The 17,934-nt window shown below is 39.9% G+C and overlaps 1 protein-coding gene across 9 annotated transcripts; it reads left to right on the top strand.

Moving 5' to 3' along the window:
* The first annotated feature begins 3,194 nt into the window (after positions 1-3,194).
* On the top strand, positions 3,195-16,735 carry rnf44 (ring finger protein 44). Of its 9 annotated transcripts, none has more exons than XR_005071115.1 (13): positions 4,766-5,204; positions 6,507-6,699; positions 8,165-8,387; positions 8,621-8,788; positions 9,246-9,419; positions 9,563-9,724; positions 11,135-11,250; positions 11,513-11,600; positions 12,287-12,408; positions 12,512-12,611; positions 12,704-13,621; positions 13,857-13,982; positions 16,308-16,732. XR_005071115.1 is itself a non-coding variant. In XM_037076996.1 (11 exons), exons 2-11 carry the CDS (start codon positions 6,593-6,595, stop codon positions 12,764-12,766), a joined length of 1,323 nt encoding a protein of 440 aa, XP_036932891.1. In that variant the 5' UTR covers positions 3,195-3,372; positions 6,507-6,592; the 3' UTR covers positions 12,767-16,735. The 9 variants fall into 9 exon arrangements, 3 of the variants coding, with proteins under 3 accessions (XP_036932891.1, XP_036932890.1, XP_036932892.1); XR_005071116.1 differs by having other exon boundaries at positions 12,704-13,625; XR_005071113.1 differs by having other exon boundaries at positions 13,857-16,735.
* Positions 16,736-17,934: the final 1,199 nt, after the last annotated feature.

Below are 17,934 nucleotides of genomic sequence, written 5' to 3'. Positions count from 1 at the left end.
CTACTAAAATATCCTCAAAAACTGTACTTGAAGCTTTTAAAACCCTTAAGTGAAATTATCTCTGTGAATAACAAGTTTATAAACATGCAAGCAGCACTGTGAAGCAGCTCTGTGAAGCTTAGACAAGGCACTGCTTCATCATCAGCATGCTAACATGGCGGCATTGACAAAGCTTACATGCTAATCTTTAGCAAGTACAGTGAACACCATGTTCACCATCTTAGAAAGATAAAGTCAGTGAATAACCAAACAATCAAATGTCAGCCTCGAGGTGGGGCCGATTGGTGATCTGGGCTTCTTTTTTTAGGAGATGAGGCTCACGTGATGAAAATCATTTGGTTGAACAGAATGTCTTAACATTAATAAGGAGGTAAAAAAAACCTAAATATGTATAAATAAACCACATGAATATAATCAAGCACAATGACGTTCATCCCAGTAATCTACTAAATCCTAAAATCTTGTAGACTTTGGTTTATGACTTAGAGCACAACACTGCCACTCCTGTCCCAGCAATAAAAATATATAAATGGGAGGGAATGTTATAAAGCGCTATCATAGCAATTCCAGTAAATTGAAACATAAGTAGAAGAAAAAACAAACAACTTACTGGAATGGCTGAATCATTGTCATTCCACATGGACAACCTGATGAAATAGTCCTGACAAGTAATGACACACACAGACTCATGAATGAATATATTTGTGATGAGAATTACAGGAGAACGTATCTAAAATCCAATAAATAAAGATAAAGAAGGGATGGTTCTCCTCCTCCCTCATAGCTTCCTTTGAAGGATTAACGTGAGTTGCAGCTCCTTTATTTTCTTACATTCTTCTGTCTGTGTGTTTATCTTTTTTTAAAGAATCTTTATTACTTTTCCCCCGAGTACACAGAGGCAGTAGGTGCTTTCATTTCCTGGTACACTTTAAAACTTTATTCCACTGCGCCTCTGTACTTTTGACCTCAGAAGGTTTATCTGACAACCACCCAGTAGTTACTTTGCAGATTAAGATTTCACATACAAAACACATGATCAGCAAAACACAATGCAATATGAATTAAAGACGTGGGTAAAACTAGCTTTAGCTCAAACAAAATAATGCTGCTGATAGTTTAAAACATATAAAGCCAATTTGACAGTATCTATAATGACATAACATTCTGGAAGGCGCCAGTATGTGTGATGAGTATTTTTACCTTGGGTATTTTAAATAATGCTGGAATCAGATACGACAGATACATTTGACTGCAGGGTTATTGTTATTATTATTTTTTTAGTAATTGAACTAATTACAAATTAAAGAAACATGTCTGATATACATTTACAGTACAGTTGCCAGACTGAGACATAATATCCTTCACCCACACATGATGAATGTACCAGAGTGACTTCAGTTTGTGTACATCTTATAGCAACGTACGGATGTAATAAAATGTAAATCTTTGAGGGGATCTGGATGTGGCAGTGTGCTGCTTCTGTTTACATCCCTGATAATACCATATGTCCTGCCTTGATACTCTCTCTTACAGCTTCCCTGAACTGCTGGTAAAAGACTGTGGTAAAGGTACTTTTAAGCACTTGATAAATATCCCGTACAGCACTGTTGTATCCCATTTTATTGGAGTAACTGAAACTGTCTGTTGACTGTTTGATCGTGCTTTGGTAAATCCTCTCCAATCCTCGTTGGTACACTCCCCTATCATGTCTCTGGCAATGCAATTTCTTGTGTTTGTTTTTTAACATTAGCCAAACACAAGTGATTGGGAAGAGGTAAACTCAATAGGTCAGCTTCTACCTCCCTCCATAAGGAAGCATTGCGGTGCTCTCAACTATGCTGCCATATAACCCCAGAGTGGACTGGGCTATTAAAGCCATAACGACCGTTGCAACCTGGGGCGTCTGTTGTTCTCTAAAAATCTGATGAAACATCTATTTAGATGACCGATTAAATCACTGGAAAACTTTGAAGTGAAGACAACAGATAAGGAAAGAACAGACACAGGTTTGGATGTGCCTCTATCACCTGACTTTGAGATACACAATAAAGACACACATAATATAATAATATAATACTTTAAATCTAAAACTATGACTAAGGCTCATGAAGTGCGCATGCTCCAGACCAGCGGTTCAGCAATCTGACCTAAATCTAAAACCTACGCATTTGAAAGAGCTAATCAATAACTTTGAACTGAGCAGCTTCTTCAGGTGTTTTACCCACCTCTGCAACATGTAATCATATAATTCAGGTTTAAGATTTGTTTATCTCACAGACTGCCAACAGTCCAAAACCCACAGATGACAAGAACTACTGTCTTGAATAACAAAGGAAAGATCAGTCAGTCGTTACATTTTGCAAATGTTTACAATTTTTGCTCGAAAAAATAATTGAAGCGACAAATCTATTATCATATTAGTTGTCAATTAATTTTCTTTCTATCGTCTGAACAATCAATCAACTTATTGTGGCTAGTTGGCAACTCTAGTGGTTCAAATGTCATACTATAATAACTAATCGGACAGAATCTACATTCTTGTTTATCCTGATGGTGTTGGGGATGTTACCCTTCGTCACTATTTCTGTGTGTAGCCTCACACTCCAGAGAAAATGCTAAATTATTTCAGATAGATGAAGCCATCTACCTCTGTCACAGGCTCCTCAGTCTACAGTGACAGTATAGAGGAATCTGGCGCCCCCTCCTGGTTATGGAGTGTATTCAACAGCCTCGTCGGCAACAAATACAACCACTACATCTGCACTGAACAGACTGACTGGCATTAGAGTCTCACATTTATTATTTGCTATTATGATAAAACTGGCTGCTCCTCTCTTAGACAAGAGCGGCGATGTTTTCTTATTAACATTCATTTAGGTTGTTCCTGTGGGCTATTTTTAAACTTCATGACACATTTCGTCCCCCTTTTACTCAGTGGACGCCTTTTTTTCCCACAGGCGACCCTGAACTTTCGAGACAAACTGACACGGTGTTTATTCTGTCCATTACGGTAAAAATGGCAGCGCGGCGTGTGCTGTCCGCTGTATAAATGCGCAGAAATGGGGGTGTAACAGGGAGCTGCAGAAACCCAAAACAGCGGAGGGGCTGGATTTACTTTGGCAAAACAAAAAAACAGGCGATTACGGAAGTAATCCGGCGGGTTGCAAGCCCACAAAGCCGCGCACTGTGCGGACAGGCCGCCGAGATAACACGAGAGTCTGATGTTTAGCACCTTTTTTTACAGCAGTGGTGAAACCCACGGAATGTTCCACACGGGAACAGCTGACCGTAGGATGCCGCACTTAGCCTAACGAGATGTGAACATTACAAGGAAAAATATCAGTGATCAGATGTTTGCATATTAACAATCAGGTAACTACACTGCTCCTCCTGCTTTTTTTATTGCTTTGTCTCGGCTGAGTTGTGGAGATTTACGGTGCGTGTTTACGGGAGACGCTTGGACGGGTTATTAGGGTTGTCATCCTGCTCAACCTCCAGCCCCTCCTTGTTTTGCTGCTACCGACAGCGATGCTGTAATGTTTACATTTAGTATATTTAGTTGCGAGCCGCCGCCGCTGCTCTCCTTAGTCAGCTTCTCGTGAGGTGCACACTTCTGGAGCCGTCCAAAAAGACCAGATCTGCTCCAGTGCTTCGCCAGTGCTGCGTTCAAAACAGACTGAGACATTATTTATTAACTCCTGCTGGACAAATTGGGCCTGAAAGGTGGCTTTAAAAGGCCCGGTAGAGCTCTGTAGTCATCATGTGCAGCAACACACAGTGCTTTTGCAGATGGTCTCAGTGGCCTACAGAAACATATCTGAGTGATGTCGTGTTAGGGCTGATGAGGGGATGTTTCTCACTTGATCCTGCAAGTGCAACATTACATAACAGTGTAGTCTACAGCAGGACACTGGCCTCAAGTGAGAGTCAAATAAGACTGGGGGCCACAGTAAGAAGCAGAGTGTTCTGCAAAAGAAACAAAACAAATGCTAAAATGTATTTTAGGCCCGTTTAGCCTCAAAGTTTGCAAATACAAACATAAACACATGAATTTAAAGTACTTATAAAACTGTTAGTCTGTATGTTTAGAGCTCTCTTTTGTTGTTTACTTCTAGGCCTGTAAAAAAAAAAAAAAAAAAAAGTTGCATAGCTCCCCTTTAATGTGTGTTTGAGGAGTTGGAGCTACAATGTTAATTACTTTTCATACTGCTGGGTGGTTTCCACTAACAATGCATCATATTGTAAGGACTGTTTGAGTATGCAAAATGTACAGTTTAATTCAACAGCTAGTTACTTGCACAATATTACCTGCAGAAACATACAAATAATAAACAAACAAGCCACAAAAACATAAATAAAAACAGAACACAAGACAGGTAAAATAAGTGATAGAGGAGGGATAGAAAGTTGACCATTTCCCTTCAGACAGGCCTTCTGATTATTATTATTCCACAGAATAAAACTATAAAGTAGCATAACATATACTACATGTATAAAAGTGCTGTGCTGTTCAAGTATATTAAAATAACACAGGAATTTATGGATGGATGGAAGACCAGGGAAAACAAGGTCAGGGTTATGATTACGTTAACTATAAGCTTCAGGGACCGTTTGGGTGAATAGTGTCCCTCGCAGTTTTTGGTGACTTCTTCTTGATCACAAAGCAACAAACAAACAAGAGGAACTGCTTGTTTAGATTCACTGTAGCAAAGGCTGTCTGGATGTCTGCTGTCTGTGTTTGCCGCGCGCCGATTGGTCGCTCTGGACGGGGGGCGTGGTTTCGTCATAACAATACATTTCAAGGAACATACACGCGCCAAGGAATGTTTTCTGTCGCTGGGTTACTAACGTTATCTGTTGAGACGTTTAACGGTCGGTCCTGCTCAGGTGAACGCTGCCGTTAACGGACAGGTCGTTACCACGGTTTCTGGAGACGCGGTTAGCTCATGCAGCGGTCGGAAGCGTGTGTTAGCAGGCTAGCGTTAGCAAGCTAGTAGCAGCTCCGTCCGACATTGTCAGAAATCTGTCGGAGGAGACAAGCAGGCGATTTATAGTCAGATATAACTGTCAACGTCACTCTCCATCGCGGGCTGGCGGTCGCTTAGAGGAGGTCGCGAGAAGATAACTTGATGGGACACGACGTTTCGGAGGCTCGAACACCTGCCATCTCCCCTCCTCACCAAGCAAGCAAACTCGCTCAGAAAGTAAGATGTGGGCTCTGTTGTTAGCCAAACCTCTCTGCACAGCGCTGGTCTCTGTCTGCCGTGTTACATGGGAAGAATATTCAGTAATAAATGACTTCATGTCCTAACTTTGTCCTAGCATGCGAGCTAAAATGCTTGCTAATAGCAGTAATCTGCAGCTGATCAGCCCTTCTATGCTTGGACAAAGCGTTAGCCTTGCTTGGCTAAAGTTAGCTGCTCTCCTTCAACAGGGGACGTCGAATTGCCCCAGCAATGAGAAGCCAAAGGTTGCCACAACGATAATGTCTGCTATTTTCTCAGTATTGTGTGAAAGGCGTCGTATTAAACTTGTTAGACACGGTGTGAAGGGACAGTGGCCTCATTAAATTGCAGGGCAGCTAGCGGTCCCGCTTGCCTACCATATCTTTTGTTGTTGCTTTGTCTTTTGAGCACATGGCTTTCCATGTTTTTGTCCAGGCAGGCTACAGCGACCCCTATTAAGTCTGTCCCCGAATTTACCGCATTAATTACACTGTTGAATTCACAATTTCTAAGTGTTTTTGTTAAACTGAACATAGATTATGGTCTTTGTAAATCCCCTAATTTAAGAGTATAACCAAGGGACGTTTGTGACATGTTTTCGTGATTAGAAACGACATCACTTTAGTTAGTGGCCTAGATCTGGATCAGTCTAATTAGGCACCTGTGGCAACATAGTCATTTTTCTCATATTTTGTGAGAACACTGTTTTTTTTGCTTTCAATAGCATGGACCTTATTAAAGTGTTTGTTCCATTTATAAAGTAATGATGAAATGTCTGAATATTCACGTCTGGTTTAAAAACCCCAAGTTGTCATCACATATCACAACAGAGAAAAAGGCAAATGTTGAACTATACGGATATGTTATCAGAGGATTTTAACAATTTAACTTTTTCTTGGGCTAGAAATGGGGGGTGAACTGGTCTTTTATACCAACTGTGTGTTGATTTGTAGACAACACTGGCATTAGTCACCTTGAAAATATAGGAATGTTCTGTATTGCATGTACTGAGTTTCAGTAAGCGTGATCTATGCCACTTTCAACGAAATATGTGTCCTAAATAACGTCAGTGAAAGACATGATCCCCCAACATATGTTTCATGTGTGTATTTAGTCAAGTCTTAAGTTACATTTTCACAAATACCTATGCTATACAGTAGTAATTCCAGCGAATCTAAAATTGGGTGGCAATGATTAGACTGTGTGCATGCAAAGGATATAGAGAAATGAATTCTGTAGTCTAAAATCTGGATTCTGAATTTGTCAATTGTGTTTTTGCAGGGTTAAGACAATCAGAGGCAACATACAAGTGCCTCCACTGTACGGTTTCCTTTCCCTGAGTGTGACTCGTCTGCACGACGTCACCAATGCGACCATGGGAAATAGCAGTAAATAGGCTGCCACCAACAGCCCCCTTAAACCCAAGGAGGTTCCTTGGAGAGCCCTGCAACGCCCCAGTGCATCTCAGGAGAAGGTAAAAGCTCTGCTCTGCTTTTCCGCATGACATTTTCCTTTTTAAAGATATACTATCTGACTTAGAAATATATAAATTGGGCTGCTTTCAACATCAGCCAAATGTCAGCTTTGTGTGTGACTCATGGTGCCTTACCCCCGCAGCGGAAAAAAGACACTTTTTCTTGTACATACTTGTTAGAACTGAAGACAGAGATGCAGTCCGTGTGGTAGTCATCAGATGTAGTTGTTACAACAAGCATTTTCTTGCGTGAATATGTAGCATATGTTGTCACAATATTTTGACAGAATAAAAGTTCACCACGTGATGGATATAAACACATATAATAGCAGAGCATCAGAAACAAAGGGTACTGACTTTTTAAAGTAGGGACTCTGCTATGCTGTGGATCTCGTTAAAGGGTTTTCAGTGGGGCTGCAACTAATAATCATTTTTGTTATCAATAAGTCTGCCAATTACTTTCATGATTAGTTGTTGGCAAAAAAATGTGGTGTCTTCAGATTGCTTCTTTTTTTCCTGCCTGAAGACTCTTAATTTGCTGTCCTAATAACAAAGAAAAGCAGAACATCTGCACCTTTAAGAGGTTGGAACCAGCAAATTAATTTTTGCATGAAAAACAATTAATTTTTTATCAGAACAGTTGGTGATTTATTGTCTTTTGATCAACCAGTCAATTAATCAACTAATAATTGTGACAAATTAAAAAATATAAATACATTTGGGGTGGGACAGAATATCAACATGGCAATTTGTTGTTTCACATTACAGATACGCTGGTACCATAGCGATATTTTTATTAAAACATGAAAGCGGTCTATACGGATTCCCCTACCAGTTTCCTTCATAACTAATTGTGTTATAAATTTCTGTAAACTTAATTTACATTTAAAGAATAAAGAATTAGGTGGGCCATAGCTGTGTCCTTTCTTTTAAACATTTTTACTCCAGCACTTTTCCCAAGCAGTTTGGCTTTTTGCTAGTTTATGGCTATATTTAAGACTGTTTACTTCTTAAAAAATTGTTTCGTCCCAGTTCATGTCAAAGTTAGCTAAATTGACACCACGATCAGTGAAGGGGAAAAAAATGGTTCCTGCACTTTGTCTTTTTAGGGGTGTTTTGAATACTTCAGTCAGACAGATGTCGTGATTTATAATTAGACACTTGTCTTGCAAACTACTGATTATCGCAGAATTGCTGTATCATGATACTATTGTTATTGTGAATCATATTTTGAGATATTCTTTGACATCCACTTCTAATACACATACCTGTTTCATAAATATCACATCTTTAATGCAGAGTTGTAATGATAGATCTCTATGTGGATAAGCAGAACACCTAGAATATCACATTTGAGAGGTCATTTCAAGGAATAGGCATGCAGTACGTCTAAGAGTCTGTTAATGGACATAATGTATTCAGTTGTCTGTGTCTGTATCAATACTTTTTCTGTATGATGTAACAGCCCACCAGTGAGACGCCAGTGGGGGAGGCGAGACAGACCTGTACTGCACAGTTCCCTGGCCCAGGATGAGAACTTCCATCATCTGCTTTTCTCCCAACATCATCAACAGGTTCCTTTAGATGACTCCAGACAATACAGCCACACCAGCACAGCACCACGCATGCTTCACCCTGCTGCTCACCTGCCCCAGCAGAGCCCCATCATGGTGGATCTACACGACCAGGTAACAGAACAGTCTGATGGGTAACAAAGTTCTGACATTTATCAAACATGATTTGCTGTCTTGTCAGACCACATGTCTGTCATCCTCAGAAATGTGCTTTTTGTGATTTGATATGAAACATTCTGGTGTTACGTAGTGGTATAATGGGTTCATTTTGGGAGAGAGTCTTCTGTTTTAGCCAGATTGTGGAGTCACACCATCTCTCCCCCCGCCCCACTTCTTTCCATAAAAAGATGCACCAGGGATCGGTTCCAATATCATACACTGTTACGACGGTGACGACCCATGGATTTCCCATCCACACCGGGCAGCCCCTTCCAGGGTGCAACACTCAGCAGCTCCCAGCATGCTCGGTAATGTTCAGCGGACAGCTCTCTCTGCTCTGCTGCCTTCCTCCTCCTGTGAGTTTGAAAAGGAAGAGCCCAAATGTCAGTGGCATCCATGTAGTAGCACATCATACCAGCCATGCACTCTGTTACTGTTCATGACTAACCAATAAGCTGCTGCTGTCACTGTGCAGGATCTGTGGTTCATGTTAGCACAAACATTAGAAACCATTAAGCAACACAAGGTTCTGATGCACATCTAGTGTAGTTGTGGAAACACATCTCAGGATAGTGATTAGTGTGTGTTGTGGCAATACTGTCAGTGTTGTGGTTTTATGTAATGCATCGCTTCTGTTCACTACATGCTTACAAAATGCTTTCACTGTAACCACCTTACTGCAAGTATAAGGAGCAAACTGCTTTGGTTAGGTGGAGGCCTCTGAAGTGTTAAGTTTGATTGTTGTTAAATTATAAAGAAGGGCATTGACTTACTTAAATTAATATCACTTCCTGTATTGTTTTTTCTCCTCAGCTCATACAGGCATGTACCATGCAGCATATGCCAGTGTCTTATCAAGCCTTTCCACCCCTGATCTCCAGCGAACATTTTGTATTGCACCCAAACCCATCTGTACCCCCCCACCAGCCACCGCACCTTACTCCTTTGAGCCAGTTTGTCCCTTTACAGCCTCAACACCCACGCATGGTGAGTAGTCCACGTCATACTCACGTTTTATCAATGAAAACCCAGTGCAGTGGATGTAGAGTGTAATGACTGGTTTGTTAAATTGCATTCATATGTCAGGACTAACAAAGATATATTTTTTTTGCACATTTCTGTCTTCTCAGCCTCTACAGAGGGTAGAGAATGAAGTTGACCTAAGAGGGGACCAGCACCCATTAGGGACCTTCTCCTACCCTCCCTCTCATCACCCACCAGCGCTGCCTCCTTCTCTGCCCTTACAGTATCTTCCTCAAGAGCCTCTGCATCAGGAGCTTCCCTTTGGAGTGGTAAGACAGCCTCTGAGACAGTCTCAGACCTTTATTTACCAGGGAACTTGACAGCGCACTTATCATCCACATCTCATTAAGTACTGGAAAAATGTATGAGAAAAAGATTGCATTCTATATGATATTGAGAAGATCCCTGCATATAAGTGCATTCTCATTCTCCTTTTCTACCTTGCGCAAAGGCACGCAGGTAGTTGTTCTCACACAAGGGAGTGTATTTAAGCAGCTGGCAATATCATAAACTTTTTGAAGTAGAATATTTTCAATGTCTAATACAGGTCTAATTATAAAATTCATTGTTATAATTGCTTGAATGGATGAGTAATAATATTCGTTCCACTTGTGCTTTACTGATTTGACATGTCACAATGTCTGTTTGAAGCCTTTGTGAGCTAATTAATTTTGGAACATGTTCTAATCTATTCATAAAGCTAACTGGCTTTTAGAGTACAAGATGGACAAGACTTTGACAGGAGAAAAGCTGGTGTTGCTCGCAACAGCACATCAGTTAAAGAAAAGTTTTACTTGCACATTTCATTCACACAAAATGAACTTATATAAAGCATTTGTGGCCATCAAATGTGAAAAATGTTTGGGATCCACTGTCCTAACCAGTGGTAGACATGTTGTTGGCTTCACTTAACAAAGTAGTAACATAACCTACCAGTAGCAGGTTTTACTCACATTAATCTTTACATTACCAGCTGTTTCTCAGAGTCACAGTTCCATCAGAGGTGCCTCCCAACAGCACCAAAGCTACCACAAGTTGCATCTTCTTTCTAAAACAGTGGTATAACTAACTTTAATATGGCTGAAACCATGAGCATGTGCAGTTCACCAACTCGCAGAAGTGTATAAGTTTGTATGCTCGCTTCACGTGGTTCTTTTTTTCTGCAAACAAACTTAATGAGCAAAATGTTTGATGGAAACAGATTAGCCAAATAAACTTACAGCTGTTTCTGCTGTCTGTGTCAACATGTCCTCTTCGTTGTCTCTGGACTGCATGCAAAATGGCCAGTGCTGGTTGACACGCAAGAACAATTATAACTCACCCCATGGAAAGTAATTCCCACAGACTTCTCTCCATGTTGTTTGCTGGTTTATCAACATTTAGCCTCCCTTCACTTCCACATCCATGTATGATGTTGCCTAGATCATTGCTCAAAACAGTTTATGGAGAAGCACCTGATTCACATCTTTATTTTTTGTGGACTTTCAAACCTTTTTGTAAAATTCGCTTGACATTTTATGGAAGCATGTCTAATGTGCTGTTGTTTAGGTTTTTAATGTCCTTTTCTCACCAACAATTTCTCACTTTTCTTAAACCTGCTGTCATTCTAAAGTGAAAAGGAGGAAGAACGCTCACACCAATCACATACTTCTGTTCTTTTATTCTATGTTTCTCGTCAGCCATATCCCCACATGCTGCCCCGGCGAGTGAGTGGACAGAGATACAGGTTGCAGCAACCTCTCCCCCCTCCTCCTCCACCTCCATCTTACTACCCAGGCTTCCTCCCTTACTTCTTGTGAGTACCTGCAATGAAAGCACCACATTAGAGAAAGTAAAAAAGCCATTATAATGTGGTTATCTACCTGAATGTAAGGCGCATTGTTATGCTAAGTTCTCTACATCTCTGCTTTTCAAAAGTGAAATGAGTGAAGAGGCTGTGAAAAAACGATGATTTTCTCTAATTACCACTCGGTGCTGCTAATAGCTTAGAATCAAAGTGAGGTTGATCGTGTTCAAGCCTGCCAAACAAGTATTGATTCTCTCTCCTCTCCTCTCAGGTCAATGCTTCCTGTGCCTCCAACAGCAGTGGGCCCAGCCATTAGTCTAGACCTGGATGTGGATGATGTGGAAATGGAAAACTATGAGGTGAGTGTGAAGGTTTTTGGAGAAATGAATGTTTCACATGCAGAGTACACAGTGTTTACCAAAGAGTTGGAGCTCTCTGAGAAGAACTAACTCCCCATTGTTTTAGTCATAAGTGTTCAGTGTAATTTAGTGGATATGAAAATGAATTTCATGTAAAAATGCTGATGATTGATCTTGACTTGAAACATATTTTAATGGAGCCTGATGTATTGGTTGGCCGTTTTTTGTCTAATCACAGATAAATGTATGAGCGTAAATGTTGTCCAATATGCACTAATATAAAAAGGAGGATTATTAAATTAGCATTTGTGATTTACTGTGTCAGTGCACAAACAAGAGTTTGATAACCACACTGAGGGATGGTTGCCAAAATGTGTCCATCTAAACCTTTTGCCTCCTAATATCAGCATCAACCCCAAAGATCGAAAATAGGTTGGGCTTCATAGTAAACAATTCAAGAAGAGGTAAATTACTCATTATGTGGGATTTTCACCTTGTGGAATTCATGTAAATGTGTACAAAGTGTAAAAGTTTCACATGTACAATACAGTTAACATGTTGAACTCTTTCCTTTTTTTCACCAAATCTCGAAGGTTACAGGTGTAACTGCAAATTACTTGATTACATTTTAGTGTCATTGTATGACAGACCCAAAACATCATCAGCATCTCTCTCCCTTCTTGAAGGCATTATTGAATCTGGCAGAGAGGTTGGGTGAAGCGAAACCACGTGGACTCACTAAAGCGGACATAGAGCAACTTCCGTCCTACAGATTCAACTCAGAGAATCATCTATCTGAACAAACGCTGTAAGCCTGTTCCTAATTTTGTTAAAACAAACTTGTATTTAGTCTAGAAATGTATCTGTATCCCAGTAACCTTTTTAAACTTTTTACCCTTTTTCTTCCTCAGGTGTGTTGTGTGCTTTAGTGACTTTGAGTGTAGGCAGCTACTTCGGGTATTACCTTGTAACCACGAATTCCATGCCAAGTGTGTGGATAAATGGTTAAAGGTAAGTCAATGCCATTTCAAAGTGTTTTCAATCTTCTGTATGACTGTTGTGATACACGGTGCTAACACATGCTGTTTCCGCTTGTCTTCCAGACCAATCGCACTTGTCCTATCTGCCGAGCCGATGCCTCGGACGTACACCGGGAGGTGGAGTGAGGACTGACTCTGTCTCTGAGTGCTGAACTGGAAAACTGCAAACACCAGAGTCTGTCCCAACACTGGGGACACCTGCCACCCAACCTGCGTCCTCCCGTAAATATAGCTTACCCATCCACCACTCCTGCCCCTTCCTAAATAATAAGCAATCCAGGATTGTTTCTGGAGCCTGTTGTACCTCTGCTGTGCTTCATTGTCCAAGTCTCTTGAAACCCACTGCCTATCGCAGCCTATAGCCAGAGTTCTGGGATTGCCAGCCAGTTCTTTCTCTGCCCCCTTGTTGCAGATTCCAAAGATTTTCCCTACAATGCATTATTTGCTGCTTTTGTTTACAGGGTTTCATTTTTATTTAGTGGATTTGGTTGTGGTGTTCATGAATAGTGGGAGTCCTGCATTGGAAGAGGTGAGTTGGGAGCCTGGAGGATGATGGGCTGGACACCTTGTGCAATTGGCAGGAAAAAAAATAGGAGTACTTCAACATGGTTATCTGTGTTTGGAGACAACACCTGACCATCATAGCTGCATGTTTCTGTAGGTGTTGGGCAAAGTGACTTGTTAATAATGTATGTTCTGCAATAATGTATTGATCATTTCAACAGTTTTACCCCTTTATTTGTTTTAGATTTGCCAATGCTATTGTGAAAGTGTGACTTGCTGTGGTTAAATGCAGATTCTGTTAAGCCTGAGGTTATGGACTGCAACTGTGGGGTTTCTTCTGCCCCAGATTATCTACTCTGGAACACAGATCTGTACAAAAGCAGTCATGGATTAATGGACTGCGTCTTTTCGAGGTCATCTGGCGTAACGGCACAAGTGCTACATCCACCCTCCATGTCAGCATTGTTCCTCTGGCAAGTGTGTAAGAGTGTGTGTGTGTGTGTGTGCACATATTGCGTGTGCGTGTATGTTTGTCCTGTTCACAGAGCCAATGCATTGTGTAACCACTGGATACAGGGCAGCATGCTAGGATTTGCATGAACTGTTGATTCAGACTAGCAATATTTTAATCAAGCATTGCCACCAAAATTATCAAATTTAAAGAAAAAGAAGAGACAAAGAAGCATACTAAAAGAACTGCTTGCTTATTCAGAAAGCGCCATGAGGGAAGACTAGCATGTGGTTCCACCCCGACTGCGTTTAAGGATGGGAGTCCTCGCCCGAGGGCTATGCTGATGCCATAGAGCTCTGGACGCCTGTGCAGAAAGCAATATGTGCAGTGAGTGGCGGGTTTTAAACAAACTTTCCTTCCCTTTTAGGAAGACTGGGCTTTTTATTTCTTTGTTTGTGAGCCAAATCCAATATACAGATATAGCCTATACTGTTCAAGATTTCAGATCTGCCTTCTTATGACCTTGACAAGCACAAACCTATTACTAATCCTGAAAATACTTTGTCATTTCCACTTGTTTTAAAAATATGTCGTTTTTAAAAAAAAAAAGAAAAAAAGGTTTATTTATTGGTTTTATCTAGAGAAAAACGCATTGAAGGAAACAGTTGGAGCACTAACAATGTTTGTGTATGGTATGTGTTATATTCTGGTAACTTGGTCGGGTCATTGTCTTAGGCCATGGTAATGGTGTTGTAAAAGAGCAACTGTATGTATAGCTTCAGTGTGAATGCTTTTAGATAAACGTTTGAAGACAGAAGAATGTTGAAAACCCTTGTAGAAGTCACTGGTGACGCTCCACGATACGCCAGCTTACTGTATCCCGCAGTGATCAGGATGGGGTCCAAATGACGCAGAGCTGGAGTGTTCAGTAGTGCAGAAAAAACACTGTTAGACTTCTAGTTCCCTGCTTGTGTTCACACTTAAAAAAACAAACAAAAAAACAACAGGATACACTTGGGGTGGGAAGAAAAAGAGCAACAGATGGACTTTTGCTTTGCATTCACTTGTAACTGCCCCAGTAAGCACTAACAGGCAGTTGTTACCTTTGCTTTTATGCGTAAAGGGATCTTGCCTTTTTCTTTACTTTTGTTTAAGTGAATGTGAGTCTTTGATGTGTGTGCCACCTTTTAAGAGAGAAAAAAAGAAGCCATTTAATGAGTTAAACCCACAGCTTTGAGAACTAACCTATGTGTACATATCTATTCGCTGGCATATATTGTAAGTTAAAATAAAAAAATCACTCAGGGCCTCTCGGTATATAAAAATAAAGGAGAACAGTCCATTTCAAATGGAACGGATGCCATGAAAAGGGTATATCTGAATTTAGTTTGGTCGTTTTCCTCAGACCATAAATAATTTAATGTAATCAATTATAATATTCTGTTTTGTCGGAAATAGTAGATATTACATCATTTAAAGACAGGCATGCAAGAAAAAAAAGATCAGTAAATATGTTATTAGTATTCACTGAAAAGAGGCAATGTACACTGCAACTCATTACAAGTGTATTATTCAAACCTGTTTGACTTTTGTTCTTTTACTTGAACCATATGTTCAACATAGCGGTTGTGATCCCATTTCTAAATGTGCCGTGGTGCACAGTATTCTACCCAGTTCACTCCCAAATCTACTTCAGAGGTGTTTGCATGACTTTGAACAAAAAAAATAATTAAAACAAGTGTGATATAGTGGAGGATATCTCAAAAATCTGGTGGGGACCTATTTAACGGTGCACAATATGCATGCTTGTCAACCAGATCCCAACTGATTTTTAGCTCTAGTTGGCTTTGGGTTCAGGGGGTTTGGATCTTAACGCTCAGCTGATAACTGCCATGCATTGTACTGCACACATTTGTAATAGAACTGAATGACTACAAGATTTTATTGCGCTAACTTCATTTTATAGGAAGTAAAAAAAATAAATAAATAAAATAAAAAAAAAAACTGGTCTTGAATCCAGAAATTCTTACATACATTGTGTTACTGTTATTGCCCTAACGACTGAAAAATTACATGCTCTGAAACTACTGTAGTTTATCAAAAGCCATAGTGAAAAGGTGCTAGATGTTCTGCTTTTAGGTATGAAACTCACTCGCGTGAATGCAATAGTTTGTCATGGATCCCATGTATTCTTAAAGCATGTTATACTAATACCCCTGAACAATGTCAGTGAAAATCAATATAGTTTAAGGGATTTTAAAAAAAAGAATAAAGTGTTGTCATACTTATTTCAGTGTAGTACTGTACCTGCCTATCAGGCTCTTGCTCTCAGTGTATCAATATCTTAAAATGTATTGTTCACATATAGATACCTTAATTCATGTTAATGTTAGCACTATTGTTTTTTGGAGTTAATGAATATTTAATTGACAATATCCAGCTACCCTATGAAATAAAAAAGAGAACCTCCCATTAAGGCCTAGGTAATGAGGTAACTTTTGATGACAACTGAGAATAGAGTCTTGTAGTCTTTCTGTTAAGAGTTATTGAATAATCTCACAGCTTGTGTGGTGCAAAAATGTGTTCCAATAAGCAGCTAAAATTTATTTAGGATTTGTGATTGATTGCTCCGTAGACGCCATTTATTGTTTACCAATGACTTTTGCTGTGGTGGGATAGTGGTTTACTGTTCTTACTCTCCCTGGCCTCTAGGGGTCCTTGCCTGAACACCAGACTACCCACCCGCCAACAGAGCCAGGGGCATGTGTTCTGTGTTAGGCAGATATTTTGCTTTGGTACTTGCACATTTACAGTTACCTCATTTTTTCCATGTTTGTATTGGGGGGTGGGGGGAGAAAACAACTAATATATATTATATATAGGAAATGGTTCTTATTAATGTTATAATTTTTTCATTCCATTGGAATCATATTGTTTGTAGCATTTAACATAACTAGTTAGTGTATTATATATACATCTGTATACTGTTTGAAATTTTTAAGATTTGTACTTTTTTTAAATGAAAGTTGCTAGTTATGCTTTACCAAGTAGTGCAATCATATTTTTTTTTTTTTTTTTAATTGTTGTGGCTGATTTGAGAGGGTTGTTCACTAATAAATGTATGATGTATACCAATATCACACTTGTCTCCTTTTACTTGAGCTACTGTGAGAGGCATTTGAGCTGATACTGATGCTTAGAATAACATTGTAGCCCATGCTGAATTTTTTTTTCCCCTTTGGTTATATTTGATCCCCCTTTTGTGTCAGGGGAGCACAAATTCTAAAAACAAACTACAACTCCCATTTGACAGTTATATGCCTCCACTTTAAAGAAGGTAAATCTAAGAAGCTTTGGTACAAGGACACTGTCCTGACATTATGTAAGGTTGCAGTGACCTTTGACTCCCAAAATCTAGTCAGTTTACCCTTGAGTCCCAAGTGTAGGATTGTGCCAAATTTGAAAAAAAAAAAAATACTCACTGCAATATTGGCGTCATAGTTACTTTGACCTCTGACCTCAAAATGTAATCAGTTCATCCTCGAGTTCAAGTGGAGAATCAAAGTTGAAGAATTTCCCTAAAGGCATTGAGATGTCATGTTTAAGAAATGTGAGGTTGCAGTGACCTTTGACCTTGGCCCAGCAAAATCTAGTCAGGTCATCCTTGAGGCAGAGTGGTGCTACTGTTTTTGTTTTGTTTTTGTTATTTAATACCTCCTGTTGTGCCACGGAAATAAATAACTGTTGGAGTCATTCAGCCCTTCCTTACATCTTTGAAAGAGCACAAATTCAATCACACACATTTACAAAAACAACCTTTTACAGAGCCTTTCAAATGAAAACCTTTTTTAAAGTAACTGCATCAAAGGCCTTTTGAGGCTGCTACACAACTGCCTACTGAATGGAACAATGTTTGGATACTTGCACAGCCTGACAAACTGACAGAATGGATGTGACGAGCCTGTGCCTGATCCCATGATTGTGCCCGAGCAAAATTCATCTCACACACCAGATACATCTAAGTCGCCGATGGCAGTCCAAAGGCGAATATCAGGCAGTACTGATGTTCAGCTGATATCACTGCATCCCTAAATAAATTGCTGTACCTAAAATCAGTGACACTAAACCCTCAGTGTATTGGAAACATCACCCTTGAAGAAACTATTCAAGAATTAGTTGGCCAAAAATGAAAATTTCCATCACTGTTTTAATTGTCCAAATACCAATGGAAAGTTGGGTAAGGACTTGTAATATTTCTGTAGCTTCACGGTGAACATTTTTAGGTGAACTCATCCTTCAAGTCATTCTCAAAAGCAATCTAAAGTATCCCACTCAAACG

The sequence above is a fragment of the Acanthopagrus latus genome, chromosome 18 (genome assembly GCF_904848185.1).
Source record: "Acanthopagrus latus isolate v.2019 chromosome 18, fAcaLat1.1, whole genome shotgun sequence".
NCBI lineage: Eukaryota > Metazoa > Chordata > Actinopteri > Spariformes > Sparidae > Acanthopagrus > Acanthopagrus latus.
Note: the sequence above shows the minus strand (reverse complement) of the source record. Positions and strands in the feature narration are given on the sequence as shown.

Excerpts from the sequence above, each read along its gene's own strand:
- rnf44 (XM_037076996.1), top strand. The coding sequence starts at position 6,593 with ATGCGACCATGGGAAATAGCAGTAAATAGGCTGCCACCAACAGCCCCC. Across the intron at positions 6,700-8,164 it reads CCAGTGCATCTCAGGAGAAG|CCCACCAGTGAGACGCCAGT; the intron begins GTAAAAGCTCTG and ends ATGATGTAACAG. Across the intron at positions 11,251-11,512 it reads GGCTTCCTCCCTTACTTCTT|GTCAATGCTTCCTGTGCCTC; the intron begins GTGAGTACCTGC and ends CTCTCCTCTCAG.